This window comes from Eretmochelys imbricata, chromosome 2, assembly GCF_965152235.1.
Source record: "Eretmochelys imbricata isolate rEreImb1 chromosome 2, rEreImb1.hap1, whole genome shotgun sequence".
In the NCBI taxonomy this organism is placed as follows: domain Eukaryota; kingdom Metazoa; phylum Chordata; order Testudines; family Cheloniidae; genus Eretmochelys; species Eretmochelys imbricata.
Genome location: NC_135573.1, coordinates 24,787,344 through 24,814,299, shown reverse-complemented (window position 1 = coordinate 24,814,299; position 26,956 = coordinate 24,787,344). Strand labels below are relative to the sequence as shown.

Below are 26,956 nucleotides of genomic sequence, written 5' to 3'. Positions count from 1 at the left end.
CACAGGGACCCACAGCAGTACCGCATGAAACTTAAGGAGCTCAGGCAAGCCTACCAAAAATGCAAGAGGCAAACGCCCACTTGGGGTCAGAGCCCCAGACATGCCGCTTCTATGATGAGCTGCATGCAATTCTAGGGGGTGCCCCTACAACTACCTCACACCTGTACGTGGACTCCTGCAAGGGAGTCTCATGCAACAGGGATGAGGATTTTGGGGACGAGGAAGATGATGAGGAAGGGGAGGTTGAAGATAGCGCACACCAGGCAAGCGGAGAAACCGTTCTCCCCAACAGCCAGGAACTGTTTATTACCCTGGATCCAATACCCTCCCAATCCTGGCTCCCAGATCTTGAAGGCGGAGAAGGCACCTCTGGTGAGTGTACCTTTATAAATATAATATATGGTTTAAAAGCAAGTGCGTTTAGTGATTAATTTGCCCTGAAGACTTGGGAAGCATTCGCGGCCAGTACAGCTACTGGAAAAGTCTGTTAATATGTCTGGGGATGGAGCGGAAATCCTTCAGGGACATCTCAATGAAGCTGTCCTGGAGGTACTCCCAAAGCCTTTGCAAAAGGTTTATGGGGAGAGCAGTCTTATTGCGTCCTCCGTGGTAGGACACTTTACCATGGCAGGCCAGTAGCACATAGTCTGGAATCATTGCATAAGAAAGCATGGCAGTGTGTGGTCCTGGTGTTTGCTGGCATTCAAGCAACATCTGTACTTTATCTCTCTGTGTTATCCTCAGGAGAGTGATATCATTCATGGTCACCTGGTTGAAATAGGGAATTTTATAAAGGGAACATCAGAGGTGGCAATTCCTGCTGGGCTGTTTGCCTGTGGCTGAAAAGAAATCATCCTCGCTGTTAGCCACGCGGTGGGGGAAGGGGTGAAGCGATCATCCCAGAGAATTGGGTGTGGGAAGGGTTTAGTTGGGTTTTTGCTGCACGTTAACCCAAAAACATCAGCCCCTCCTTTTAAATGGCCACTGTGTCTTTTTCAATTTTAATCTCCCTTTTTTTCCTCCCGCAACTGCAAATGTTTCAACGCTGCAACTACCATCTCCGTCCCAGAGGCTAGCGCAGATAAGAAGGTGAATAAACCGCACTCGCAATGAAATGTTCTCTGAGGTCATGCAGTCCACCCAAACTGAAAGAGCCCAGCAGAATGCGTGGAGGCAGACAATGGCAGAGTCCAGGAAAGCATGAAATGAACACGAGGACAAGTGGCGGGAGCAACAGGAGATGTGGTGGGATCAAGAGGAAAGGTGGTGGCAGCATGATGAAAGGAGACAGGATGCAATATGCTGAGGCTACTGGAGGATCAAACTGATATGCTCCAGCATATGGTTGAGGTGCAGGAAAGGCACAGACCGCCACTGCAGCCCCTGTGTAACCAACCACCCTCCTCCCCAAGTTCCATAGCCTCCTCACCCAGATGCCCAAGAACGTGGGGGAGGGGGTGGCGCTCCAGGCACCCAACCACTCCACCCCAGAGGACTGTCCAAGCAACAGAAGGCTGGTATTCAATAAGTTTTGAAGTGCAGTGTGGCCTTGTCCTTCCCTCCTCCCCCACTCCACCCGGTGCTTCCCTCCTCCCCCACCCCTTCCTGGCTACCTTGGCAGTTATTCCCCTATTTGTGAGATGAATTAATAAAGAATGCATGAATTTGTAACAACAATGACTTTATTGCCTCTCCAAGCGGTGATCGAAGGGGGGAGGCGAGGGCGGTTGGCTTACAGGGAAGAAGAGTCAACCAAGGGGGTGGGTTTTCATCAAGGAGAAACAAACAGAACTGTCACACTGTAGCCTGGTCAGCCATGAAACTGGTTTTCAAAGTTTCTCTGGTGCGCAGCGCGCCCTGCTGTGCTTTTCTAACCTCCCTGGTGTCTGGCTGCACGTGATTTGCCTCAATTTCCCACCCCACCATAAACGTCTCCCCCTTACTCTCACAGATATTGTGGAGCACACAGCAAACAGTAATAACAATGGGAATATTGGTTTCGCTGAAGTCTAACCGAGTCAGTAAACTGCGCCAGCGCACTTTTAAATGTCTAAATGCGCATTCTACCACCATTCTGCACTTGCTAAGCCTATAGTTGAACAGCTCCTGACTACTGTCCAGGGTGCCTGCGTATGGCTTCATGAGCCATGGCATTAAGGGGTAGACTGGGTCCCCAAGGATAACTATAGGCATTTCAACATCCCCAATGGTTATTTTCTGGTCTGGAAAGTAAGTCCCTTGCTGCAGTTGTCCATACAGACCAGAGTTCCTGAAGATGCGAGCGTCATGTACCTTTCCTAGCCATCCCAAGTCGATGTTGGTGAAACGTCCCTTGTGATCCACCAGTGCTTGCAGCACCATTGAAAAGTACCCCTTAAGGTTTACGTACTGGCTGCATTGGTGATCCGGTCCCAAGATAGGGATATGCATTCCGTCTGTCGCCCCACCACAGTTAGGGAATCCCATTGCAGTAAAGCCATTCACTATGACTTGCACATTTCCCAGAGTCCTTGATAGCAGCAGTTAAGTGATTGCGTTGGCTACTTGGATCACAGCAGCCCCCACAGTAGATTTACCCACTCCAAATTGATTCTCGACTGACCGGTAGCTGTCTGGCGTTGCAAGCTTCCAGAGGGCTATCGCCACTCGCTTGTGAACTGTGAGGGCTGCTCTCCTCTTGGTATTCTTGCTCTTCAGGGCAGGGGAAAGCAAGTCACAAAGTTCCATGAAAGTGCACTTATGCATGTGAAAGTTTCGCAGTCACTGGGAATCATCCCAGACCTGCAACACTATGCGGTCCCACCAGTCTGTGCTTTTTTCCCGGGCCCGGAATCAGTGTTCCACGGCACGAGCCTGCCCCATTCCCACCAGAATGGCCAAGTTGCCGGGGCCCATGCTTTGAGAGAAGTCTGTGTCCATGTCCTCATCACTCTCGTCACTGCACTGCCATCACTTCCTCACCTGCTTTTGCAGGTTCTGGTTCTGCATATACTGATGGTAATGCGCGAGGTGTTTACAATGCTCATAACTGCTGCGGTGATCTGAGCAGGCTCCATGCTTGCTGTGGTATGGCAGAAGAGCAGAGTTGCAGGGGAAGCAGTGGTTGGATGACCAGTTTTGCAGACCTACTGCACTGTCTGCTGTCAGGACACAACAGCTGAGTAGGCTGCACGTTTGCCGTGGTATTGCAAGACAAGAGCAGACGAGCAGAGTTGCAGTGGAAGCAGCCCTGCAAGACCACCAGGAGAGCAGAATGGCAGCGGAAGCGGTGGATGACAACGGTCATATAGAGGACCTGCGAAGTGGATTCATACCATCAGGAGAGCAGAGTGGCAGTGGAATTGGTCGTTTGATGACAGTGGTTTGCAGTCCTACCGCACCGTCTGCTGAAAGCAGTATGGCGCCCGCATGGAAAAAAGGTGCAAAACGATTGTCTGCCCTTGCTTTCATGGAGGGAGGGGCGACTGACGACATATACCCAAAACCACCTGCGACAATGTTGTTGCCCCATCAGGCATTGGGAGCTCAACCCAGAATTCCAGTGGGCGGTGGAGACTGCGGGAAATGTGGGATAGCTACCCACAGTGCAATGCTCCGAAAGTTGATGCTAGCCTCGGTACTGTGGACGCGCTCTGCCGACTTAATGCACTTAGTGGGGACACACACCATCAACTGTAAAAAATCGCTTTCTAAAAAATCAACTTCTATAAATTTGACCTAATTTCATAGTGTAGACATACCCTTAGGTGCAGAGAATTCAATTGTACCTTGCCCTTTCATGGGCTTCCCAAGGCTAGGGGAGAGGTCTAGCCCTTAAATCCATCCGTGACTCAGTTTCCCTATCTCCCAGCAGTGGTGTTACACTAAATCCATCTGTGTGTGAGGTGTCTGGTGAAGAACATCATAGAAAAATCTGTGCACAAGTTTGCTCCCTATTTTTTTTTAGGTGTGCATTTTAAAATTACAAGACTTTTCCTTGTATTGGACCAACTTCTGTTGGTGAAAGAGACAAGCTTTCGACCTACACTGAGAAAACAAGACTTTTCCTAGCATCCAAGAAAGTGCTCTGATTTTTAGCTCAGATTCATGATGATGAAGATCTTCCAATGCTGAAAAGGAAAGTAGTTCCCAGTGCACATATTGCTATCGTAAGCGCAATGACAACTTTGCATAGGAAATACTACAGAAAGATAATTCTGCTTGTGGAAAAATTGGTGGAGGTCATGGAATCCAAATCCCAAACAGAAGGCAATGTGAACGGGGTGGCAGGTGTTACTGTGGCAGACATGTTGCTGGTGGTAGCACCTCTGACTCCTGCTGATGGAGTTGGCTGCTGTGCTGTGGGCAGGACATCGGAGATGTTTATGGTCTCTGCCCTTTGTGGATACAGTCTGGCAAATGATTGAGGCTGTGGCATTGATTTAGTATAGGATTTGCAGAAGCACACATCATTGGCCTAACGCTACTGATCTGGAAGTCATTGGTGGAATTCACTCACCCTGACTTCGAGAGCAGAACTAGGCCAGCACCGAATGCTTTTGAAAATCCCACCCTTAGGTGCTAGCTGGGTCAATTTGTACCTCACTATACATGGATCCAACAAAACACTTGAGCATGTGCGTAACTTAATACACATAGGTAGTCCCATTGACTTCTACTGACCTACTTCTGTGCTTGAAGTTCAGCGTGTGCTTAAATACTTTGCTGGATCAGGGCCAAAATATCTTGTCCATGTTTTTGTTAATAAGGGGCCAAATTCATTCCAAGTGTAACTTAGTTGAATTCGTTGGTGTTACACCAGGGTAGACTCTGTGCTGAGCTGGCTGAACTGAATTTGATTATCTACTCTATTACATCAGTTTAATAAAATCAGTGAAGTTGTACCAGAATAAAATTGGTATAGTGGAGTGGGGAATCAAGCCCTTGTATTCTTCATCTGAATCTCTGCTTCTTTTCATACACTGGACTAGAAAGACGCACTTTCTGTGGCTTATCTTTTCTTTTTTCAACAGTAATTCTTCACAGAATTCTTGTTTTGAAACCAGCCAATGACTTCAGCCCCTTGAGGCTAAGCGTGACTGAGTGGCAAAGAAATTTTTTTTCTTTTTGCACACCTGGCACAGAATAGCTGTAAAAATGCTCCGAAGAGCTGGCTGTTGTCTGACAAAATACACCAGACTTCCCTGCATCCTGAATGGTCTGACTTCTAAAATACCTCTGCTTGCAACTGCAAGCCAGCGCTTAATTTCCATAAATACTATTTATTAAGCACCAAGAATGAGCTGCTCAGTGTTGCGTGAGACCAAAACAAAGACAGCCCTGGCCTCAACAAAACCATTTATCAATCCTGCCCAGGGATCCACATGGCAATGTGATCCTGGCCTTGATCCAGATGCATTATTGCGCCTAGCTCAACTCTCATATATATAAATTCCCCCTTTTTTTTTTTTGGTGTGGTGCTAGTGAAAGTTATCAGGGGACCCTAGGAACTATGTCTATCCACAAGCAAGGTTCAGTGAGGCTTCAACTGACTAGGTACTGCCATCTGACTAACCTAGTTTGTGGATAAAGGAAGGGAACTTCAGGTGATTCCTGCCATCATCTATAACTTTCACTAGCGCACACACACACACGAGTTAGGTAGATGAGCTTCCATTTTCCTTCTGACAAGGGGTAGGTTAAAAAAAATTGCCTGCATTTTGTGGTTTCCATTTGGTCCACTGTGTAAAAGCAGCCTTATAACTTCTCGTGCCCCAGAGAGACTAGGCTACAGTGCCCAACACCAAGTTGGAGATGGTTGAGTTTTCAACATCAATTTTCTTTAAGAAAATGATGACAATGTACTGTCATTGTGGTAGGCAGGGAGAGCATTAGCTTCACTGACATACAAGCAACACAAGCTAGAGAAAATAACTAGCAATGTAGCCCTGTCTGATCATGCAAGTGTTGAGCACTGCCCACCAGCTGCTCAGCAATGTTAATTCGACTGGGCCTTATTCTCTACTGGTTGCCCCTTGTGTGGTCATTTACACTTGTGGAAAAGAGGGATCAACTCTATCATTTTGATTTGATGGCATCTTACACTCACTTTGCACAGGTGCAAATGACTGTGCACAATGAAAGGCAGTGGAGAAACAGGCCCATTGACTCTAGTGGAAGCCAAGCGCACTCATTCCCCTCAGCACCTTATGGCACCAAGCCCTATGCAGTGCCTTTCCAGGCCCAGAGTATTTACATAGCAGGTATAAAAGTTATATGAAAACTTAGATACTTTCATTGTTTAATAGGTCAGCCTTGCGGGTTAACATTGTGCTCCATTGTCATAAATAAAAAGCATAGATTGGGCCCAAATTAATCGGCTTTGTTACCTTGGAAATCTTCAAAATCCAAACCCGGCTCAGGATCCAGATTTTGTCAGTGGCCTCTAGCTAGCTTCATAATGGCTCAAACGAAAACCCCAGGTCCAAATGCCCTTACATTGTGGTGGTGCTCAGATGCGAATCTGTGGGTCTGAATTTGTGGCTCTAGTCCAAGCCCATCTCGAGGAGAAAGCTGTGTGATTCCAAGTCTAGGCTCCGAACTGTGTATTGGTGTGGCGCTGAGCCTGCACTGAGTCTACTGGCATCAGTAGGGCACCATGTGGGTGTGATTGTGCATAGTCAGTTGGAGGATCAAGGTTTAGTTATCTTCTAAACTTAAAGAATTTACTAATTTCCCCCCCCCCTCCATTAACACCCATCCCACCCCCCAACAGACCATGCCAGTGACTAATTTAAGGTCACAGAAGCACTGGTATGTTGCAGCTTTTTTGGTAGGAGACATTAATATCTTTTCTTCTTTAGTGTCCTCTGAGGCCACTTATTTAAAGTCCCTCTAAGGCTGGCTCAGCATCCTGGCAACTTCTTTCCACATTGCAGACACGGCTACCTACATATATTAGAGACAGGCATGATAAGGGGAACTGATTTCAGAAGATGCTTTAAAGACAACCTTTAAAATGTTTATTTCAGGGGACAGAATTTCCTCCCTGCCACACATTCTAACAGAAATATCTTTGTCCAGTTTCTAGTGTAACCCACTGGTTTCAAGACTGTTCTAGCTGCTATGAATATCGGGTATCAGAACTACATAGTCTCATAGCTGAGGCATAAATAGAAAGAGGAACACGTAGCTGGAAAGTGTCAGTGGTTAGTTGCTGAGAATTGGCAGGCCTGTGTAGAAATGCTTGTCCTAGGCAATAAGCATTGCATTTCCAGAATACCTTCACCTCGGCCTCTATGTGCAATGTTTATATTTTCACTGACCGACATTTTTTGGCTGGGAAGACAGAGGGAGAGTAAGGGTTTAAATGTAGAATAGAACTGTAATATTTAGGTATTTCTTGCAGCTGTTTATTTTTCTTTACTCTTTATTTTGGTATGATGAAGAGACCTAGAATGGGACTTTCAACTTCCAATGGTACTTTTACTCCTAAATCACCTTGGCACTTTTGAAAATCCAACCAAATATTTACCATGCTATGGGACAGATTCACTGAAGTAAATTATACACCCCCTACTTCCAGCAAGGCCTCAGGCACCCCAGGTAAATCTCAACTTGAGGGAGAACTGGTGATGTTTCTGCCACTGCCCTCCTTTGGTTTGTCCATCTGGAGAGGGTCAGCTTTGTCTTTCATTGGGGCTCTTTCGAAGCAGTGGTGCAAGTGGAATCCATTTCTTACCAGTACGAGGGGGGGAGGGAGCAGCTAACGGGGGGCACGTGACCTCCTCAAATGACCCTCCACATGACTCCTCCCTGCCCTACCCCCAGCCCAGGGCCCCCATGCTCTCCCTGTCCTCTCCCCATGTTCCAGCCCCCTTACCCGGGGAGGAGTGGGCTCCGTCCTCTTCCTGCTGTGCCGGAGACTTCGGAACCATAGCGGTGAAAGGAGCAGAACGTGGGGCTGCTGGGTGCTCTACCACCCCAGCTCTTCCATGCAGGGTCTCCTTTGTCTGTACAGCAGCCCTACAGGAGGACAGGGCTGGGGCTGGGGCTGGAGCAGAGGAGGGAGGGGGCAGGGCTGGGGATGGTATAGTCATGCCAGAGGAGCTGCCGGCGTGGGGCCGCCTGGTGGCCCCATGTTCTGCTCTTTTCCCTGCTGCAGTTCCTGGGAGAGCCCTGAACCGCAGAGCTCTCCTGGGGCCCACAGCAGGGAAAAGAGCAGAACACCTGCAGCACAGCTGTACCACCCCCAGCCCTGTCCTGTGGCAGGGCTGTTGTAGAGATGAAAGAGACCCTGCGTGGAAGGGCTGGGAGCGGTACATCTGTGCCGGAGAAGCTGCCAGCCTGGGGCTTCCCAGTTTCCCCACATTCTGCTCCTCCTGTGTCTTCCCGGTATGCCCTACCAGCTATAAATACATGGCTGGTAAGGTGTACCGCCCTACTTGCACTGCTGTTTAGGAGTCATTGAGGGAGGATGCTGAACCAGTGTGCTCTCTGGCTGCCCTTTTACACCCTCTCTTCTCTTCTTGTCTAGCACTTCCCACTATTTGGGCAACTTTGTTCCCAAAACCCAGCCATCCCTAGCAGAAAGGAGGTTGTGACCCTGCTTTACTCCAACACAGCCTCTTTGCTTGGCAGACGTTCTAGCACTCTGAAACCTGCAGTGGGTTTTATGACAGCAGAAGCCGGTGCAAGCCTGGAGTGAACCTGAGCCACCCAGTATTTACCTGCTAATTTCTAAGGAAGACATTGTGGTATTATACGGTGCCAATGTTAAGTTTACAAAAGCATATAAATAATTAAATCATGTATAATCCCTTCCCCTCCTTGTGTCCTCACTTTTCTGTCAAGTCCATCTTTTGAATCTGATCCTGTAAACACTTGCTAGCATGAGTAGTCACATAGAAACCAATGGGACTATTCACTGTAGTAAGCACTACACAAAGCAGTAAGTGTTTGCAGGGTCTGGGTCAGTAGATTTTAAGCTCTTTTGGGACAGGGACCTGTTTTCTGTGCAGTTTCTGTGAAGCTCCTAGTTACCACATTGGTGAACACTAGGAAAAAATTAGTAAATATGAAGAGACTCAGCAGTAAACTGTCCATTCACTGGGGTTTGTGCTGTTTAAAAACTTTGCAGTTCTACAGTCACACACGTCTTACACTATGTGATGGCATGTCTGTAAAAGAGACCTGATCTGGTGAAAATGAAGTGGGGTGAGAATGATACAAAACCTCCTCATATGCTGTTGTCTGAAATAAGCATATCAGAACCAAATTGTACAATGCCAGAGCTTTGCTGGGATAAATGTAGTGACTATGTAGAAAGTGCTATACTGACAACATGGGAAGTGCTGGAGGACCAGTCAGCCTCCTTACCAGTTGTTTCAAGGAAAGGTGCAAGAAACCTCTGCAACAGATATGGCAATTCTCCTGCAATATCCTTGAAAGACCTTATTGTATTGTTTATGTATTATTGTGGTCTGGGATTAAATGCAACCTCCCTAGAGGGCAGATGTGACAGCCGTTGCAATCCTATTCAGTATCTTTGGGGTCCACTGTTTTAAATGAATGGTTTATATGTGACTGTGTTCGACTCCATGGGGGAGGGCTACCACAGCTCCTCCAGGAACTAAAAACAGTGGGTGGGAATTAAGGTAAATCAGCAAAGTTGTGTGTTCCTCCCTGCCCCAAAAGGTACTGCTTCCTGGGGGTGCTCAAATATGCTAGTTCAAATTAGATTCTCCAGAGACTGACAGACAAAAGGAAGGGCTTTCCACACACTAAGCGGGGGAGAGAGGTAGATACGCTGGAGTGTAGGGATAGGGTCCAGAGTGACCTAGACAAATTGGAGGATTGGGCTAAAAGAATCTGATGAGGTTCAACAAGCACAAGTGCAGAGTTCTTCACTTAGGATGGAAGAATCCCATGCACTGCTACAGGCTGGGGACTGACTGGCTAAGCAGTAGTTCTGCAAAAAAGGACCTTGGGATTACAGTGGATGAGAAGTTGGATATGAATCAACAGTGTGCCCTTGTTGCCAAGAAGGCAAACAGCATATTGGGCTGCATTAGTAGGAGCATTACCAGCAGATCGAGGGAAGAGATTATTTTCCCCTCTATTCAGCACTGGTGAATATTGCATCCAGTTTTGGGCCTCCCACTACGGAAAGGATGAGGACAAATTGGAGAGAGTCCAGCAGAGGGCAGTGAAAGTGATTAGGGGGCTGGGGCACATGACTTATGAGGAGAGGAACTGGGATTATTTAGAAGAGAAGAATGAGGGGGGATTTGATAGCAGCCTTCAACTACCTGAAGGGGGGGTTCCAAAGAGGATGGAGCTCAGCTGTTCTCAGTGGTGGCAGATGCCAGAACAACAAGTAATGGTCTCAAGTTGCAGGTCTAGGTTGGATATTAGGAAAAACTATTTTACTAGGAGGGTGGTGAAGCACTGGAGTGGGTTACCTAGGGAGGTGGTGGAATCTCCATCCCTAGAGGTTTTTAAGGCCCGTCTTGACAAAGCCCTGGCTGGGATGATTTAGTTGGGGTTGGTCTTGCTTTGAGCCGGGGGTTGGACTAGATGACCTCCTGAGGTCTCTTCCAACTCTAATCTTCTATGATTCTATGACTTTTGGATAAATAGCCTGAGTTTAAACTGATTCAGAGGCTTCTTTCTGATACAACATACAGACAGGACTTTCTGTTCAAAGTGGTGGGGGAGCGCTCTAATCCTTGTGGAAGGGTTGGAAGGATTTAACCTACTGAAGCTTCATAAGATTGATGAATGACCGCTGGTAGGCTTTTTCGCATGCATGTAGGTTCTTTTATTGTTTTTAATATGCTTTCTCTGTAATCCTTTCACCTGAAGAATAAATGTGCTTCCTTAGAAAGAGCTCTGTGATGAATTGTAATTCATAGCCTGTGGAGAGAAAGCAAAGTGCAGATGCTGGCCTTTTAAGCAGTCTGGCTTGCTGGGGATATAACTGTATAGGCAGGGAGCTGTGCATCTGGAAAAACCCTGGTCAGGAGGGAGAGAGATGCAGTTTTCTCCCCAGGAGAGCTGACAGCTGAAGAGTCGGGAGCCTGGAGGAGGTGCCCTTGAGGGATCATAGAGAGGGGGAATACAGGTGCAGTTGCCCTGAACTGTGACAACCTCACAAAGGATAATTTCCCTAATAGAAAACTTAATGGACAAGTGCTAGGAGTGGTTTCTTCCCAGGGAGTTAGTGACTAGTTTTTGGTTTCTCAACCAAAAAGCTCAATTTTTCCTTTAAGTAATGCTAATTATGATTGCTCTGCCAGTCCATGTTTTGCCTGGTAAGGAAATGAGAGATTGTTCTGGATTAGCATAAAACAGACAAATGTGCAAGCAAAGACCTACACATGCAAATATGTAAATGTTAAATACAGTGTATATTTGCTGGAAGCTTGAATATGATAAATGCATACACATGTGAATTTCAATGGGCTGAATATAGTATACGCTTTTTACTGTCCTGTTAGTTTCAGAGACCAGCGGAAATGCTCTCACATTTTTCTTCAAATAGGGCAGAATGTGGTCCCCAGTACAAAATGTCCTTGATGCCATCTTGAGTAATATGAGGAGTTACATTTGTGTGATACTCTAATACTGTGATGAAGGCTGGTTTCTTGTGATAGTTACAGTTGAGTTGCGAAGTATCAGTGGCTAGACAGTAGGTGACTCTTCGATCACTCTTCAAAGGCCTCTGGAAACAAGATTCCCCCACCTTCACTAAGTTTTATGAGTAAACTTTGCTCTGTGAATCAAACCTGTCTCTAAGTAGCTCTTGAGCAATTCTTTTTATAGCTACTTAGCTAGAGAAACCATGTTTGTGTTCTTGATCCACAGGGCTGAACACTGAAACACTTTCAGAATGCCAGAGTCCAAACATCTGCTCTGTGTAATTAAAAATAGATGCAGTAAATGTATATGGGGCTTATACATCATGATTAACACCAGGTCTTTTAAAAAAGTGTCTTTATTTTGTTCCATTCAGTTAGGAGCATACAGCATGTTCAGAGTAGTGGGCTAGCCCTGTGGCCTAATGGTGGTGCTATACGTTGCTATGCAGGAGGGTTGGTTTCCCTTTCTGGTGTCACACCCCAAGCCTGTTAGGCCCAAAAGTAGTGCAAATAATTCCCCCCACACTCCTTGGGAAAGGAGAGGTTTGAGACACGTGTCACATAATGTAATGTCTGGAATAACAGTTATTTCCCATTCCCATTTGATACTTGTGGGTAAATGCTGACTCTTGCTTGATACTAGTGCCTTTTTAACTCATATCAACACCTTATGTAGGTGCAAAGAATTGTCAGAGCCTGATTCTCCGTTTATGCCGGCGTAACTCCATTCATTTACTTTTATACCAATAGAAGTGAAAGGTTGATCAAACCCACTCTGTACATATAGATATATTTATGCTGTTTCAGTATTGTACTTTCAGATGACTGTGTAGGTTAAAAAATGGACACAGAACACTGATAATTCCAGGGTCTTTCAATAAAAAGTGCAGGCTTTTTCTTCCAAGCAAGATGACAGCTGTTACTGCGCAGCTGGAAAATATCAGAGCTGTAAGCAAAGACATATTTTAGTTTACTGTATTTCACAATGCATAGAAGGCTTATCGTCAGTGGGTTTTGCTTTAAATACTCTCATTTGATTTCTATGTGGTTTTTAACTTAAAAGTATTCATTTTGATGGTGTTTGTAAAGTTGCCGTTTAAACCATAATATGGACTTGGGGGAGGGGGAGCAATCTGGTTTTAGGATCAATATTGCAAATCAGAAAAGTTGCTACATTACTATTTGTGGATAGTTTTAGGTAAAACCCTTATTTAAGGCTTGTCTGTGACCCAATAATGTCATCAATAACATCCTCAGCTGACTTATTTGCCTTTTGTGGGTTTCAAAAGGAAATAGTCTGATGCTAAGGCATACTAATATCACCCTGAGAGGAGGGATTTACTTGTGTTTAGGGCCCTGCTCTGGTGACCCAGATTCAATTCCGTCCTTGGCCACAGACTTCCTGTGTGACCTTAGACAAGTCACCTAGTCTCTCTGTGCCTCAGTTCTCTATCTATAAATAGGGATAATAGCACTGCCCTACCTCCCAGGGGCATTTTGAGGATAAATACATTAAAGGTTGTGAGGTGCTGCAATACTGGGGACAATATAAATATCTTAGACTAGATTAGTTAGTCAGGAATAACTATTGTTCATATAGCATTGATTTGTCCTTGTGCCAATACTTTAAACTGTTTTATCTTTTTATGCTACTTGTTTCCTGAGGACAGCCCCTGTGTGCCTGCACAGAGCCCCACTGAAGTCAATGGGACTATTCTTAGGGTGAAATTTTGGTGCCATTGAAGTAAACGGCAACACTTCCATTGATTTCAGTGGAACCAGAATTTCACTCACAGCACATAAAGTTAAATATGTGTGTAAGTCTTTGCAATATGAGCCTAAATTTCTCCTCCCCCACCCCACCCTCTGTGACGTGCTCTATAGAGTGGTTCTTGTGCTTTCTTCATAGTTGTTATGGATAAATGGCACTATTTCACTAGGAGGGTGGTGGAGCACTGGAGTGGGTTACCTAGGGAGGTGATGGAATCTCCATCCTTAGAGGTTTTTAAGGCGTAGCTTGACAAAGCCCTGGCTGAGATGATTTAGTTGGGGTTGGTCCTGCGTTGAGCAGGGGGTTGGACTAGATGACCTCCTGAGGTCTCCTCCAACCCTGATATTCTATGATTCTATAAAAAATGCAATAGTTGTCAGTAAAATTATTCATTAAAAGTGAAAAGTAATAAATAAGAATGCAGTTAACTTCTACAAAATCTCTGCCTGTTGTTCTGTAATACATAAAATAGATAAACAGATAAATATAAAAGAAGCTATCAGTTACGTTAATTTGGAAAAATGACTAATCATAAAGCTACTGATCTTAAAAACCTTTACTTCCTGTGGTCAGTCCAGATACTCTCACGTGGGCTTTTGCCACCCATACTAAATGTGTAAGAAGCAATTGCTGGGTTTGCTTTCAAAATGGTGGGTGGGATTTTGCATCTGTCAGATCTCTGATAATGAAGCTCCTCCGTTGCCAGTTGCTGAGATCAGTTTCCCATAGAAAAGAAAGTAACGGCTGTGTGTTACATAGCGTTGTGTGGAAACTGTTTAGATGCTGACTTCTAAATGGCAAGCCCTGTACCTAGTATGTAGCTTCGAGAAGATGTAGTTCCATAACCAGTGGAAGTTAAGAGGAACGGCACCACAAAAAACCTGCAGCTGAATCCATCAAGTGGGGTTAACGAATCTTTGGCAGTGGGCTTTCCCAAAATAATGCAGTAATGTCAAGCATATTAAAGGTAATGTGCGAGAATTAGTCTCAGCTCATGCCAAAGTGTTAACATTTAATTTTATTGACACACTGAGGCATGCGTTCCTGTGTTTAGCAGATTATACTGAGAATTACATCTGCTTCTCCTCCTGTTTGTTTTCCACTGTAACTGAAAATTCTCCATGTGCTGGGTTTAAAATGGTCTTTGATATTGTTTCTTTTTTCTGCTTTTCTTTCTTTCCCTAGCTGAAAATGAAAATGGTCAGTTGCCAATTTGTGTTTGTATTCTCTGCCTTTCAACAGACTCGCCACTATAACCTTTTATAATTAGGCATAATATTTATTGGGGTGTAGGTGAATTGTGTGGCAGTCAGACCCTAACATGTTACATAGAAAGGAGTCCTTTCCTCCTCTGGTTATATAGATTCTCTGCAAAGGTTATTAATAATGTGATTTGACCCACAGGCTCAGACTGCATGAAGAAAAGATAATTAAAGATCGAAGGCATCATCTCAAGACATATCCAAACTGTTTTGTTGCCAAAGAATTGATTGACTGGCTGATTGATCACAAAGAGGCCTCAGACAGAGAGACAGCAATTAAACTTGTGCAGAAATTATTGGATTGCAGTATTATCCATCATGGTGAGTGAAACAGCAGCAGCCACAATTATTTTAAGATTTTTTTCTTGATAACTGTGATGCAATTAACGGTAACTCCTGACCCTGCTTCTCCAGTTGAAGAAGGCCCCTGATTATTCTGCTGTATGTGGGTGGGACAGGGTTCAGGCATTCCCATGGAAAAGGGAGTCCTTACATCCTGTGCCCTGCTTATCTCTGCTCCATGGGGACTCCCTTACATGCCAGTGTACAGGGGTGACTAAATAGAGATGTAAGGGTGGAGCCTGCAGAGCCATGATTACTCAGATCCTTTGTCCATTTCCCTCTGTAAAGGGGGATGCAGTTGCTTCAGACAACACTGTTGCCTTAGTGCAGGGGTGGGCAAACTTTTTGGGCCGAGGGCCATATCAGGGTTGCGAAACTGTATGGAGGGCTGGGTAGGGAAGGCTGTGCCTCCTCAAACAGCCTGGCCCTCACCCCCTATCCGCCCCCTCCCAATTCTGCCCCATGACTACCCCCCTCAGGACCCCGAACCCATCCAATCCCCCCTGCTCCTTGTCCCCTGACCACCCCCTCTCGGGACTCCCCGCCCCAACCGACCTCTGGGACCCCACCCCCAGCCAACCCCCCCTGCTCCCTGTCTCCTGACTGTCCCGACCCCTATCCACACCCCCATCCTTAACCGCCCCCTGAGACCTCACCCCCTATCCAAACCCCCCTGCTCCCCGTCTCCTGACCACCACCTCCCGGGATCCCCCACCCCTAACTGCCCCCCCCCGGAACCCTCCATCCAACTCCCCCCCACCTGCTCCCTGTCCCCTGACTGCCCTGACTCCTATCCCTGCCCCCACCCCCTGAGAGGCCCCCCGGGACTCCCATGCCTATCCAGCCCCCTCTTCCCCGTCCCTTGACCGACACCCCACCCCCGAACCTCCACCCCATCTAACTGGCCCCTGACTGCCCCCCAGGACCTCCTGCCCCTTATCCAACCCCCGCTCCCTGCCCCCTTACCATGCCGCTCAGAGTGGCAGGAGCTCGCAGCCGCGCAGCCTGGCCAGAGCCAGCCCCGCCACCGAGAGCGCTGGCAGCATGGCGAGCTGAGGCTGCGGGGGAGAGAGGACAGCAGGGGAGGGGCCGGGGGCTAGCCTCCCCAGTCGGGAGCCCAAGAGCCTGGCAGGACAGTCCCGCAGGCCGGATGTGGCCCGCAGGCCATAGTTTGCCCACCTCTGCCTTAGTGGCTAAAGAATGACTGCACCTCTAGTGTCCTGCAGCAGACAGGGATTTTGTTGTCTGTAGAATGCCTCTGTGTGCTAACATCTAACTACATGAACTTGGGGCTGCTGGAGGGGAGGATTTCTCACTTAGTGAATGAAGTGACTGTAGTGAAACATATTAGATGCAACATCCTTTCTTTATAAACTGAAGCTGTTCTGTACTTTCTCTCTTGTTCTGTATCATGGTGTCCCTGTAGCTTCATTTCTAGAATAATGATGTATTGGAAGTTACATGCATTATTTGTGAAATGTGGACACAAACCACTATCAAATCACAATAGTAATGTTTATATACTCATTTTACACCTGTATAAAGTATAGGTGCAAAATGACTACAATGTTCAAGTCAGTGGAGAATCAAGCCCTTTTGTTTCAAGTGCACAGCGTTGTCCAGTTAAAAAGTCAACATATGAAATTGCAGTTTTCCCATCTCTTTATAACAGGAAATAGAGGAAGTTTTGTAATTGACAAAAGTTGCCTTTCTCCAGAGGCATCTGTAAGTGCGTGAGCACTACTGCAACTGTCAGCAATGCATAAATAATACCTTAATTAAAGGGATAAGTATGCAGCTGGAATGTGTGCGACTACTACACATTCTGCTTGATTCAGAAATTAAAATTCTGCGTCTTTATGGAACCTGGGAATCGAGGTAGATAATTAAAGAACAGATACAAAGTAATTATAGGGGCTCCAAATCCTGATTGCTTTATCCTCTATTGAAGAAATGTCAGTGAATAGTTTACATGGAGGTCAGAGTAACTTAATTTAATTGAGCAATGGAAACTTTATATGTGAAAGTTTGTTTAAATCTTTAATAAAACTTTAAAATGTTTTCCACCTCAGAACATAATCCAAGCCCACTCCTTCCAGCTAGGTAAGTCAACGAGAAAAGGCAGGAGTCCTTGACAAAAAAATATGTTAAAAAAATTAAGTACTGTCAGGGTTCTTTCCCCACTCTGAACTCTAGGGTGCAGATGTGGGGACCCACATAAAAGACCCCTTAAGCTTATTCTTACCAGCTTAGATTAAAAACTTCCCCAAGGTACAAACTTTGCCTTGTCCTTGAACAGTATGCTGCTACCACCAAGCATTTTAAACCAAGAACAGGGTAAGAGACCACTTGGAGACGTCTTTCCGCCAAAATATCCCCCCAAGCCCGACATCCCCTTTCCTGGGGAGGCTTGAGAATAATATCCTAACCAATTGGTTACAAAATCATCAAAGACCCAAACCCCTGGATCTTGGAACAATGGAAAAATCAGTAAGGTTCTTAAAAGAAGGTTTTATTTAAAAAAAAAAAAAGAAAGGTAAAAATCATCTCTGTAAAATCAGGATGGAAAATACTTTACAGGGTATTCAGATTCAAAACATAGAGGATCCCCCTCTGGGCAAAACCTTAAAGTTACAGAAAACAGGAATAAACCTCCTTCTTAACACAGGGAAAATTCACATAAAACAAAAGATAAACTAATCCGCCCTGCCTGGCTTACCTGTACTGGTTGCAATATTGGAGACTTGGATTAGGATGGGTTGGAGAAGATGGATTTCTGTCTAGCTCTGTCCCAAGAGAGAACAACCACGTAAACAAAGAACACAAACAAAAGCCTTCCTCCCCCCGCCCCCAGAAAAAGATTTGAAAGTATCTTGTCCCCTTATTGGTCCTTTGGGTCAGGTGCCAGCCAGGTTAGCTGAGCTTTTTAACCCTTTACAGGTAACAGGATGTTGCCTCTGGCCAGGAGGGATTTTATAGCACTGTATACAGAAAGGTGGTTACCCTTCCCTTTATATTTAGGACAAGTACAAAATTGATATTTTCAAGGATTTTCATTCATTGGCTTCAAAGTTAATGTTATTGCTGTTTCAAGAATGTTCTAATGTAGGACAAGTTCAGATAGCCTAATAAGCCAGGTTCCACAGGGGCTTCTTATGCCACCAGCAGTAAGTTAACACAGTAATATAATGTTTAATGCTGATGCACTAGTGCCATATGGGTGGAGTATGAGTCTGTGCATGCTGACTGAGAGCTCTGTGGTAATAATAGCTTGACTGGAATGTCCCCCACTTTATTCTGTCTTAGTTGGAGCTCATTTCAGTCCACTGTCTCCAATTTAACAAGACTTTCATCAACTGTTCCCCTAAAAACGTTTTCCAACTCTCAATACATTCCCCATTGCCTTTCCCACTCCCCAGCTGGCATGGCAGAGCAATTTGAGAAGTGGAGAAGGAAGGTCATACAGTGAATCTTAGACCTTATTATATGTCTTTGCACAAGTCTCAGGTTTGCTTGATCCAGCCCTGGATTAATGCAAATGAAAGTCATTGGTTAGCCAATCCTTAAATTTACTGATTCAGGGTTTTTAAGAAACACCTGATTTAATAATAGAATCATAGAAGATTAGGGTTGGAAGAGACCTCAGGAGGTCATCTTGTCCAACCCCCTGCTCAAAGCAGGAGCAACACCAACTAAATCATCCCAGCCAGGGCTTTGTCAAGCTGGGCCTTAAAAACTTCTAAGGATGGAGAAACCACCACCTCCCTAGGTAACCCATTTCAGTGCTTCACCACCCACCTAGTGAAATAGGCCTCCCCTACTGTAACTTGAGACCATTGCTCCTTGTTCTGTCATCTGCCACCACTGAGAACAGCCAAGCTCCATCATCTTTGGAACCCCTCTTCAGGTAGTTGAAGGCTGCTATCAGATCCCCCCTCACTCTTCTCTTCTGCAACAAGGGCACACTACTGACTCATATCCAGCTTCTCATCTACTGTAATCCCCAGGTCCTTTTCTGCAGAACTGCTGCTTAGCCAGTCGGTCCCCAGCCTATAGTGGTGCATGGGATTCTTCCATCCTAAGTGCAGGACTCTGCACTTGTCCTTGCTGAACCTCATCAGATTTCTTTTGGCCCAACCCTCCAATTTGTCAAGGTCACTCTGGACCCTATCGCTACCCTCCATCCTATCTACCTCTCCCCTGAACTTAGTGGCATCTGCAAACTTGCTGAGGGTGCAAAATCACAAGGTTTTACCAGATAGGTGTCTTTTGCTATGCATTGCTATTGCAGCATCCATTGAAATGAATGGCTGGCAGGCTCCAAAAGATTAGAGATTCTGTTCGGATAATGATCTAAAAGTTTGGATTCCAAAAGATACCACTCAGCCTTTCATGTGTAGGGTCATATTTGTACAATAAACAATTTTGGGGTGGAGGAGGCAGGACTATGCTCTGCATATACCTGTTCTGTTTTTAAGTTCACTAATGATGATTGGTATCTTGTTCTGATTGTGTTAGGTCTTCAACGTAAGTGTGATCATTTCTGATGTCACTTATTTTATGTTTCAGTTTGTGATGAGCATAAGGAATTCAAGGATGTCAAACTTTTCTACCGCTTTAGGAAAGATGATGGAACATTCCCACTGGATAACGAGGTGAAGGTGTTCATGAGAGGACAGAGGCTATATGAAAAGTATGTTGCATGCAAAACCATAGCATGTTGACAGTATTAGCTTCCTTGTAACATCTTCTTTCACATTAGATTGCAAATTCTCCTGTCTTGAATTGTAAATGCTTGAATAGTTCCCAATATGATGAGGCTCCAATTCTCACTGGAACCTTAGCACACTATCACATAATAAATAATAATGGCTGATTTGGCATTTAAAAGTGTAAACCTGGGTCTTAAAACTGTCAGATTGTGGCCTTAATAGTAGACTTAATTTTAGTTAACAAGAAAAACTAATCTTCACTGAGTCAGCCTCCACTATTTCCACAGAAGAAAGATTCTATTAAAAGAAGTTACAAAAACAGTCCAGAACATTTAATTGAGAGTTGAAACAGATGGTTACGCTGAGATACTGGATATCCCACTGGATTACTTGGGTCAAATAACTGAGAAGTTTAACCAGATTGTCCACTGTAGAATTAATTTAATTTTCATTCAAGGCACAGGAGGTTGTAACATGGTAGTTTCAGGCAGAATGAATAATATGTTGACATTGATTGTGCAAAAGTGCGAACAGATGTATTATTTATTAAGATGCTTGAAGTAGTATTCCAGAGTGGCTCTAGCTTTCAGGCAGTACACATGTGATTACCTAAGGCAGCAAGGTCCAGATCCTTAGAAGTATTTAGGCACTCAATTGCAATGAGAGTTAGGTGCCTAGATACCTTTAAGGAACAAGCATACAGCAGCCATGTGAGCTACTGTGTACACTTTGTGTTGCATCAATATTGTTTCCCTGTTAGAAAAAAGTTTTAAATGAAAAGTTCATACAGAGAAAGCTATTAAAGGCAAGAATAAAAACCCCATTAGCATAAACCCCATTCCAGCAACTCCATCTGTACTTACGTGCCCAAGGGGCCAAAGAATCTCCAAATAGCTGTCCCTCCTTCTGCTTGGCCCGCAGAGGAAGAAGGCAGTGGAGGAGTAGTGGGATGCACCCAAAGGGAGAGGCAAAGGATCAACAAGGAAGGAGAACCTGCCAAATCCTCAGTGGGAGGTTCACTTTACTGCCATGCAGCAGGGAGAGTAGCTGGCAACTCCTCTGAAGCACTTACTTGCCCTACAGTTTGTATCAGAACAGTCATCCTCAGGAGCAGTGCATGCTGGGTAGCAGTTTGTGCCAGCAGCTAACATTGTAAATGGACAGACACCTTAAAGGTATTAGAGGGGAAGTGCGACTAGGAACTTGGTCAAGAGAGATGCAAAGCCACCAGGGAACTGGGGAGGGTGTAGCGGGTGAGAGCAATACGGTCTTTGCATCAGCTGTGAGCCAGAGGTAAGGCTGGAGACACTTCATAGCTGCATGCGCATGCAGGGTTGGGTGAGGGGAACAATTTGGGGTGCAGCCTGTAAACAAGCCTTATGCTTTGTCATCTATGCACCATGCGGTGCTGATATAAAATGTTGTGGAGTTATCCTGTTTATCCTATTTAGTGAAGGACTTTTGACCATGAATGTCTTCCTTTTATTGCTTTTTGGCAAAACTTCTTTGACATACAGAAGCCAGAACACAAAAGTCTTTGATTTTTAATTGAAAGAAGCAAATTACAGGGCAAACTCTATTTTGAATACAGTAATTGACCACTCAAGATTGTTTTCTCAGATAGAGGAGAACTGTGAGATTTCACTGTTGTGGCCAGATTTAGAAGTTGCAACTTGGAACTTAGCCTTGGAACTCAGGAAAACAGTGGAATACAGACACCTCAGAAGCTCACATTTTTATTCTATTTTTTCAACGCCTTGTAGAGGGCAGAAGAAACAGCTAATAAAAACATTTATGTGAATTATTTTTAGGATCATAGTTGGTAGAGTTGGGAAAGGTCCAGAATCCATCCCTTGGCAAAGTTTCCTTTCTTTATTCCCTTAAAAAACAAGTCATGCGGTGGCCTAGACACTTCAGAACCAAATGAAGGCATCAGAATAAATAAAAAATGTTTCCATGAAGCATGCACCAATGCAATCACATTGTACTAGTTACCCTTCACCCATCTACCAAATCCCTCTCCCCCGCCCCATATGGCATCATTCGTCATTTTTTGCCTATTCCTAGATTGTGAGCTGTTCAGGGCAGAGACCACGGGTTAGAGTCTCAGCTCGTGCAAAATCAATGGAGCAATGCTGATTTGTACCAGTTTAGGATCTGGCCCCATGTCTTGTATGTGCTCTGTAAATCACCTAGTGCATTACAAGCACTGAATAATAGTTAAATAATTAATAATAAAGGACAGCACACAGTCCCCTGACAGAAAAAAATAAAATGAGTTACCAAACCAACACAACTCTTAATCCTCACCAAAAGGCCTAACAGTATGATGTGGTGTTCTTCACAGAAATAGTGCTTTGTTGTTAGGTTCCAATTATATTCTGTGGACTCTTTTTAGATTTTGAAAATATGCAGGAAAGCACACTGGTTAGAAAAAAGGTTCACATTTGCAAACTCGAATATCTCAGGTTAGGCACCATAAATTTATTTAGGTTCTTTAAATACAATTTGTGGTGCCTCTATTTAATCAACAGAGTTTGAAAATTTTGGCCTAAGCTTCTTGGTCCGTTGTTCAACAACAAAGCAATGTGCTTTGATTCACCATAATTAGAAATAATTTTTCTAATTATGGTGATCAAAAAGGAAAGTTGTGAATTGTACTGTTTAAGGGAGAAATATGATTAAGCAGATTTTTTTCTGAACAGTGATCCAAAATTTCTGATTTTGCAAAATGCCTTAGTGCCTCTGTCCTGTATAGGCTTGCCAACTTTCTACTCGCAGAAAACCAAATACCCTTGCCCTGCCCCCTGCCCCGCCCCTCACCCAAGGCCCCACCCCTGCCCCGCCCCTTCTCTGAGGCTTTGCCCCCTCTCACGCCATCCCCACCGTCACTCGCTCTCCCCACCCTCACTCACTCACTTTTTTTCACTGGGTTGGGGCGGGGGGTTGGGGTGCAGGAGGAATGAGGGCTCCAGTTGGGGATGCAGGCTCCTGGGTGGGGCTGGGGATGAGAGGTTTGGGGTGCAGGAGGGTGCTCTGGGCTGGGACCAAGAGGTTCAGAGGGCAGGAGGGGGATCAGGGCTGGGGCAGGGGGTTGGGGCTCAGGAGGGGGTGAGGGGTGTAGGCTCTGGGTGATGCTTACCTCAAGCAGCTCCCGGGAGCAGTGGCATGTCTCCCCCCCTGGCTCCTAAACAGAGGCACGGCCAGGTGGCTCTGGGCACTGCCCTGTCCGCAGACGCTGCCCCTGCAGCTCCCATTGGCCACAGTTCCCAGCCAATGGGAGCTGCAGAGCTGGTGCTTGGGGCGGAAGCAGCATGTGGAACCCCCGGGCTGCCCTAAGCGTAGGAGCCAGATGGGTGGACATCCTGCTGCTTCCAGGAGCCGTGCAGACCCAAGGAAAGCAGGGAGTCTGCTCTAGCCCTGCTGCGCTGCCGACCGGACTTTTAATGGCCCAGTCAGTGGTGCTGACCAGAGCTACCAGGGTGCCTTTTCAACAGGGCGTTCCAGTTGAAAACTGGGCACCTGGAAACCCTAGTCCTGTATCATGGCTTGACAAAGACTGTTTTACTGCCGTATAATGTTTAATGTCTAAGCTTTTTCTGTAGAATACTTCCTGGCAATGGCAACTATTTCTTGCTTGCTGTAGGAAAAAAAACAGGTGGTACCTTATTTCTGGAGGGCTTAGCAGTTGGCATCAGTTTTGCGGTGCCTATACTCACTGGTCCCAGATTTGAATCTTGGCAGAGCTAGCTCAGCCCTTTAGATAAGCAGATACACTTACAGTTGGTTGTGTGGGCTGTTTCACCAAAGGCCTAGCTCGTCTGCATGATCCGAGTCCTAGGTCCTGTGGCACTTCTTGTAATAGTCTAGGTTTGCTTTCTCTTTTTTTTTTCCTTTACTGTCTGCTGTGTACTGGCTGCTGCTCTCCACCCCAAAGACAGATACGCTTCATTGGTGATATGTTCATAAAGTGCTTGTGATGAGAGGTGCTGTAAAATAATGTGTGCCTTTTGAATCCCTCCAGGAAGCAAAGTTCTAGAGTTGTAGAGGTATAATAAGTGCCTAGATATAGAGTATACCTATAGAGAGAGAGTGTATGTGTATGTAATAATTGTGTAGTATAGGCATTTCCATACTGCAGCCTTATTATACAAATAAGGACATGCATGAGTTGAAAGGCTGATGATGAGTGTTTTGTCATATTTAAAAGACAGAATTGTCAAACTACCAGAAGAAGGATTAAACTGAAATATAGAACAGTCATGTGTAAATGCAGCTTCTCTTCTCACATATATCATATATAAGATTTGGAAGGTTGCTGAAACTCCGTGCCTGTGACACTTTAAAATAAACTGGACAACACACTAGAAAATATATTGTAAGGAAGAGTCCTGCATTGGTTGCGGGGATGGACTAGATAACATCACTTCATAGGTCTTCTCTACCTGAAAGGTTCACCATACCCCTCCTTACCATGTGCATCATTTGCACGCTAACACGACAGTTCAGATTTGAAAATGTGTGATCTGTGAAAAGCAATAGATACAGCTGTTTACATTCAGTGCGAGTAACAATTTCTGCGTGGATCAGTGGCACAATTTTATTTTGATGTAAACTGAAGAATACAAGCTGAGATTTTGAGTTTTAGAAGTTGCTAAGCACCTATAAGTCTCATTTGATACACTTTACATTCAAAAGCTACAGTATTGGTACCAGTGTAAAAAGACCTAGTTCTGTGACTGAAGTAAACTTTTTTATACAGCACTGCTGGAGAAATAGTAATACTGAGGTGGCTGAAGGAAGAATATTGTTTGACTCACTGATGAGAACTCCTGCCATATAGCACTTATGTAGAGGATATAAGGTTTCTTACTATTGCCAGTATTTCATACCTTTTATCAAAATGCCCGCAATTCTTACTTCAAAGTGGTGAAGCAATGCTAAATATTGACCTAAGAAAGTTAATCTGAATCCTGCACTGTGACCGGGGTCCTAGTGGGGGCCAGCTATGGTCACTCTATTAGGGTGAACTGCCAAGAATGGGGCAGCCAAACCCCCAAAAGCTGGTGGATATTCCAATACACCTCTACCCAGATATAACGCGGTCCGCGGGAGCCAAAAAATCTTACCATGTTATATGTGAAGCCCCGTTATATCGAACTTGCTTTGGCCCCCCTGCTCCTTGTCCCCTGACTGCCCCCTCCAGAGACCGCCCCCCATCCCTAATCACCCCCAGGATCCCACACCCTACCCAACCCCCCTGCTCCCTGTCCCTGACTGCCCCGACCTCTATCTACACCCCTGCCCAGCACTCACCGGCACCGGCGGGAAGTGGAGCAACGTGGCCCCAGCCCACTCCACTCTGCCAGCTCCCGGTCGTGGCGCTCTGCTTCCCGCTGCCGGTGAGTGTAGGGAGGTTGGGGAAAGGACGCCCCCTACACTCACTGGCAGCGGGAAGCGGAGCGCCACGGCTGGGAGCTGGTGGAATGGAGTGAGCTGGAGCCGGGCTGCTCCACTTCCGCTGCTGCCAGTGAGTGCGGGGAGGGATCCCTTTCCCTAAGCCCCCTCCCCCGAGCAACACGGCTGGGGCTGGGGCGAGGGAAGCGGAGCGGGCTGCTCCTGGCCCCCCCGCTAATCCCCCGGGCCACTCTGGGCCTGCGGGGCCCCCAAAAGTTCCCTCCCCCCAGCTCCTGCCTCCAAGACCCTGCGGAGTGGGGGGGTGGAGGCCTGCTTTACTGCGTTGTATGTAAACCTGTGTTATATTGGGTCGCGTTATATCGGGGTAGAGGTGTACTTAGATTCACTAAGCCAGCATAAACCAGTTTCTTTATTACCTTACTGGTTACTCAGAAGTCTAAACAACACAGTTCCCTTAAAGTGATCCAGCCTCAGGCCTCCATCCAGGTACCCACATCAAATATGATGAAAATTTTTGTAAATCTTATTTCATCATATAAAAGAAAAGGTTCTACGAGTCCCAAAGGATTGGACACATTACCTCCCAGATTAACAAATGTTTCAGATCTTACACGCTACAGCCAATTCTTATTAACTAAACTAAAATGTATTAAAAAACAAAAGAGAGAGATTATGGTTAAAAGATCCATATACATACAGACATGAGTTCAATTCATTTAGGTGCAGATTCATAGCAGAGATAGTAAGCTTCCTAGGTGCAAAGAGTTCTTTCAGAAATAGTTCATAGTTTATAGTCCAATGTCCAAATATCATATTCAGGACATATCAGCATAACTGGGACCTCAGTATTGCAACTCAAACTTCTCTGATGAAGTTTAAACAGATCTCAGATGACAGAATCAGGACCCAAGGATCTTTTATATAATTTCATGTCTTTTGAGAAGTTGGAATTCCTCAGGGAACAAAAGGTAATTAGGATGGCTTTGAAGGAGGTCCATCACCGGTACTTAGGTATACAAATTAACAGAAGGCTATTTGCTTGTTCCTCCACCATTCACAGTACATTTCAAAGAGAGATGAATACTGAGATATCCTGTGTTTACAATTAATTGACGTGACAGGATGTTCTTTTGACCTCTGAATTATCAGAATACAGCATAGACAGGGACTGTTTATTACATTGTCCCCCCCTACTTATACATATGTAAATACACAAAAACACAAACATTATCTCCCCACATGTCTTCTGTGGGTTATTTATTTTGCAGGATGTTTAACCCTTTCTAGCCATGTGTCACGCACACATTTTATTATTACCGTTCTTAAAAATCAGTGTCAAAGATCTGTTGGTATTTGGTTAACCTTCATGTGGCTAGTTGGATTTACTGCATTGAAATATTATTCTCTCCTCCTTCCTCCCTCCCTCTGTTGAGTGAGAGCACCATTAATATTCAGAATCCAGAACAGCCTGTGCTTGCCAAAAAATATCTCCTGTCATCACAGGCAGATTTGTGCCTTCAGTGGATTATTTATGAGGAACGTGAATTAAGACAATAAGCAAGTTGCTGCATGAACAACAAAATTGATTAGTTCAGCAAGAAGGTTTCAAGATGTTTCTTATTCTGTCAACCTTTTGATTTAAGGTGAATATCTCCTATATCTGACACAGAAGCACTGAGAGTTGATCCCTCAGTCCTTAGAAGAAGATGGAGTAAATTTCATCCTATATGAGCGCATATATCTGGATGAGAACAAAAGGACTCATTATTCACTATTGGTTATTTGCTAGCCATTCATTGCTTTCTTGTTTACAAAGTTCCAGTCACCCAA

General features: G+C 45.2%; 1 protein-coding gene across 1 annotated transcript in view; it reads left to right on the top strand.

The window, feature by feature from the left end:
* DEPTOR (DEP domain containing MTOR interacting protein) overlaps positions 1-26,956 on the top strand; it is a 122,972-nt gene that overhangs the window by 26,290 nt on the left and 69,726 nt on the right. The window contains exons 2-3 of the mRNA XM_077808841.1: positions 14,797-14,975; positions 19,566-19,689. Coding sequence (XP_077664967.1) covers positions 14,797-14,975; positions 19,566-19,689 — 303 coding nt within the window. The remainder of the gene's footprint in view (positions 1-14,796; positions 14,976-19,565; positions 19,690-26,956) is intronic.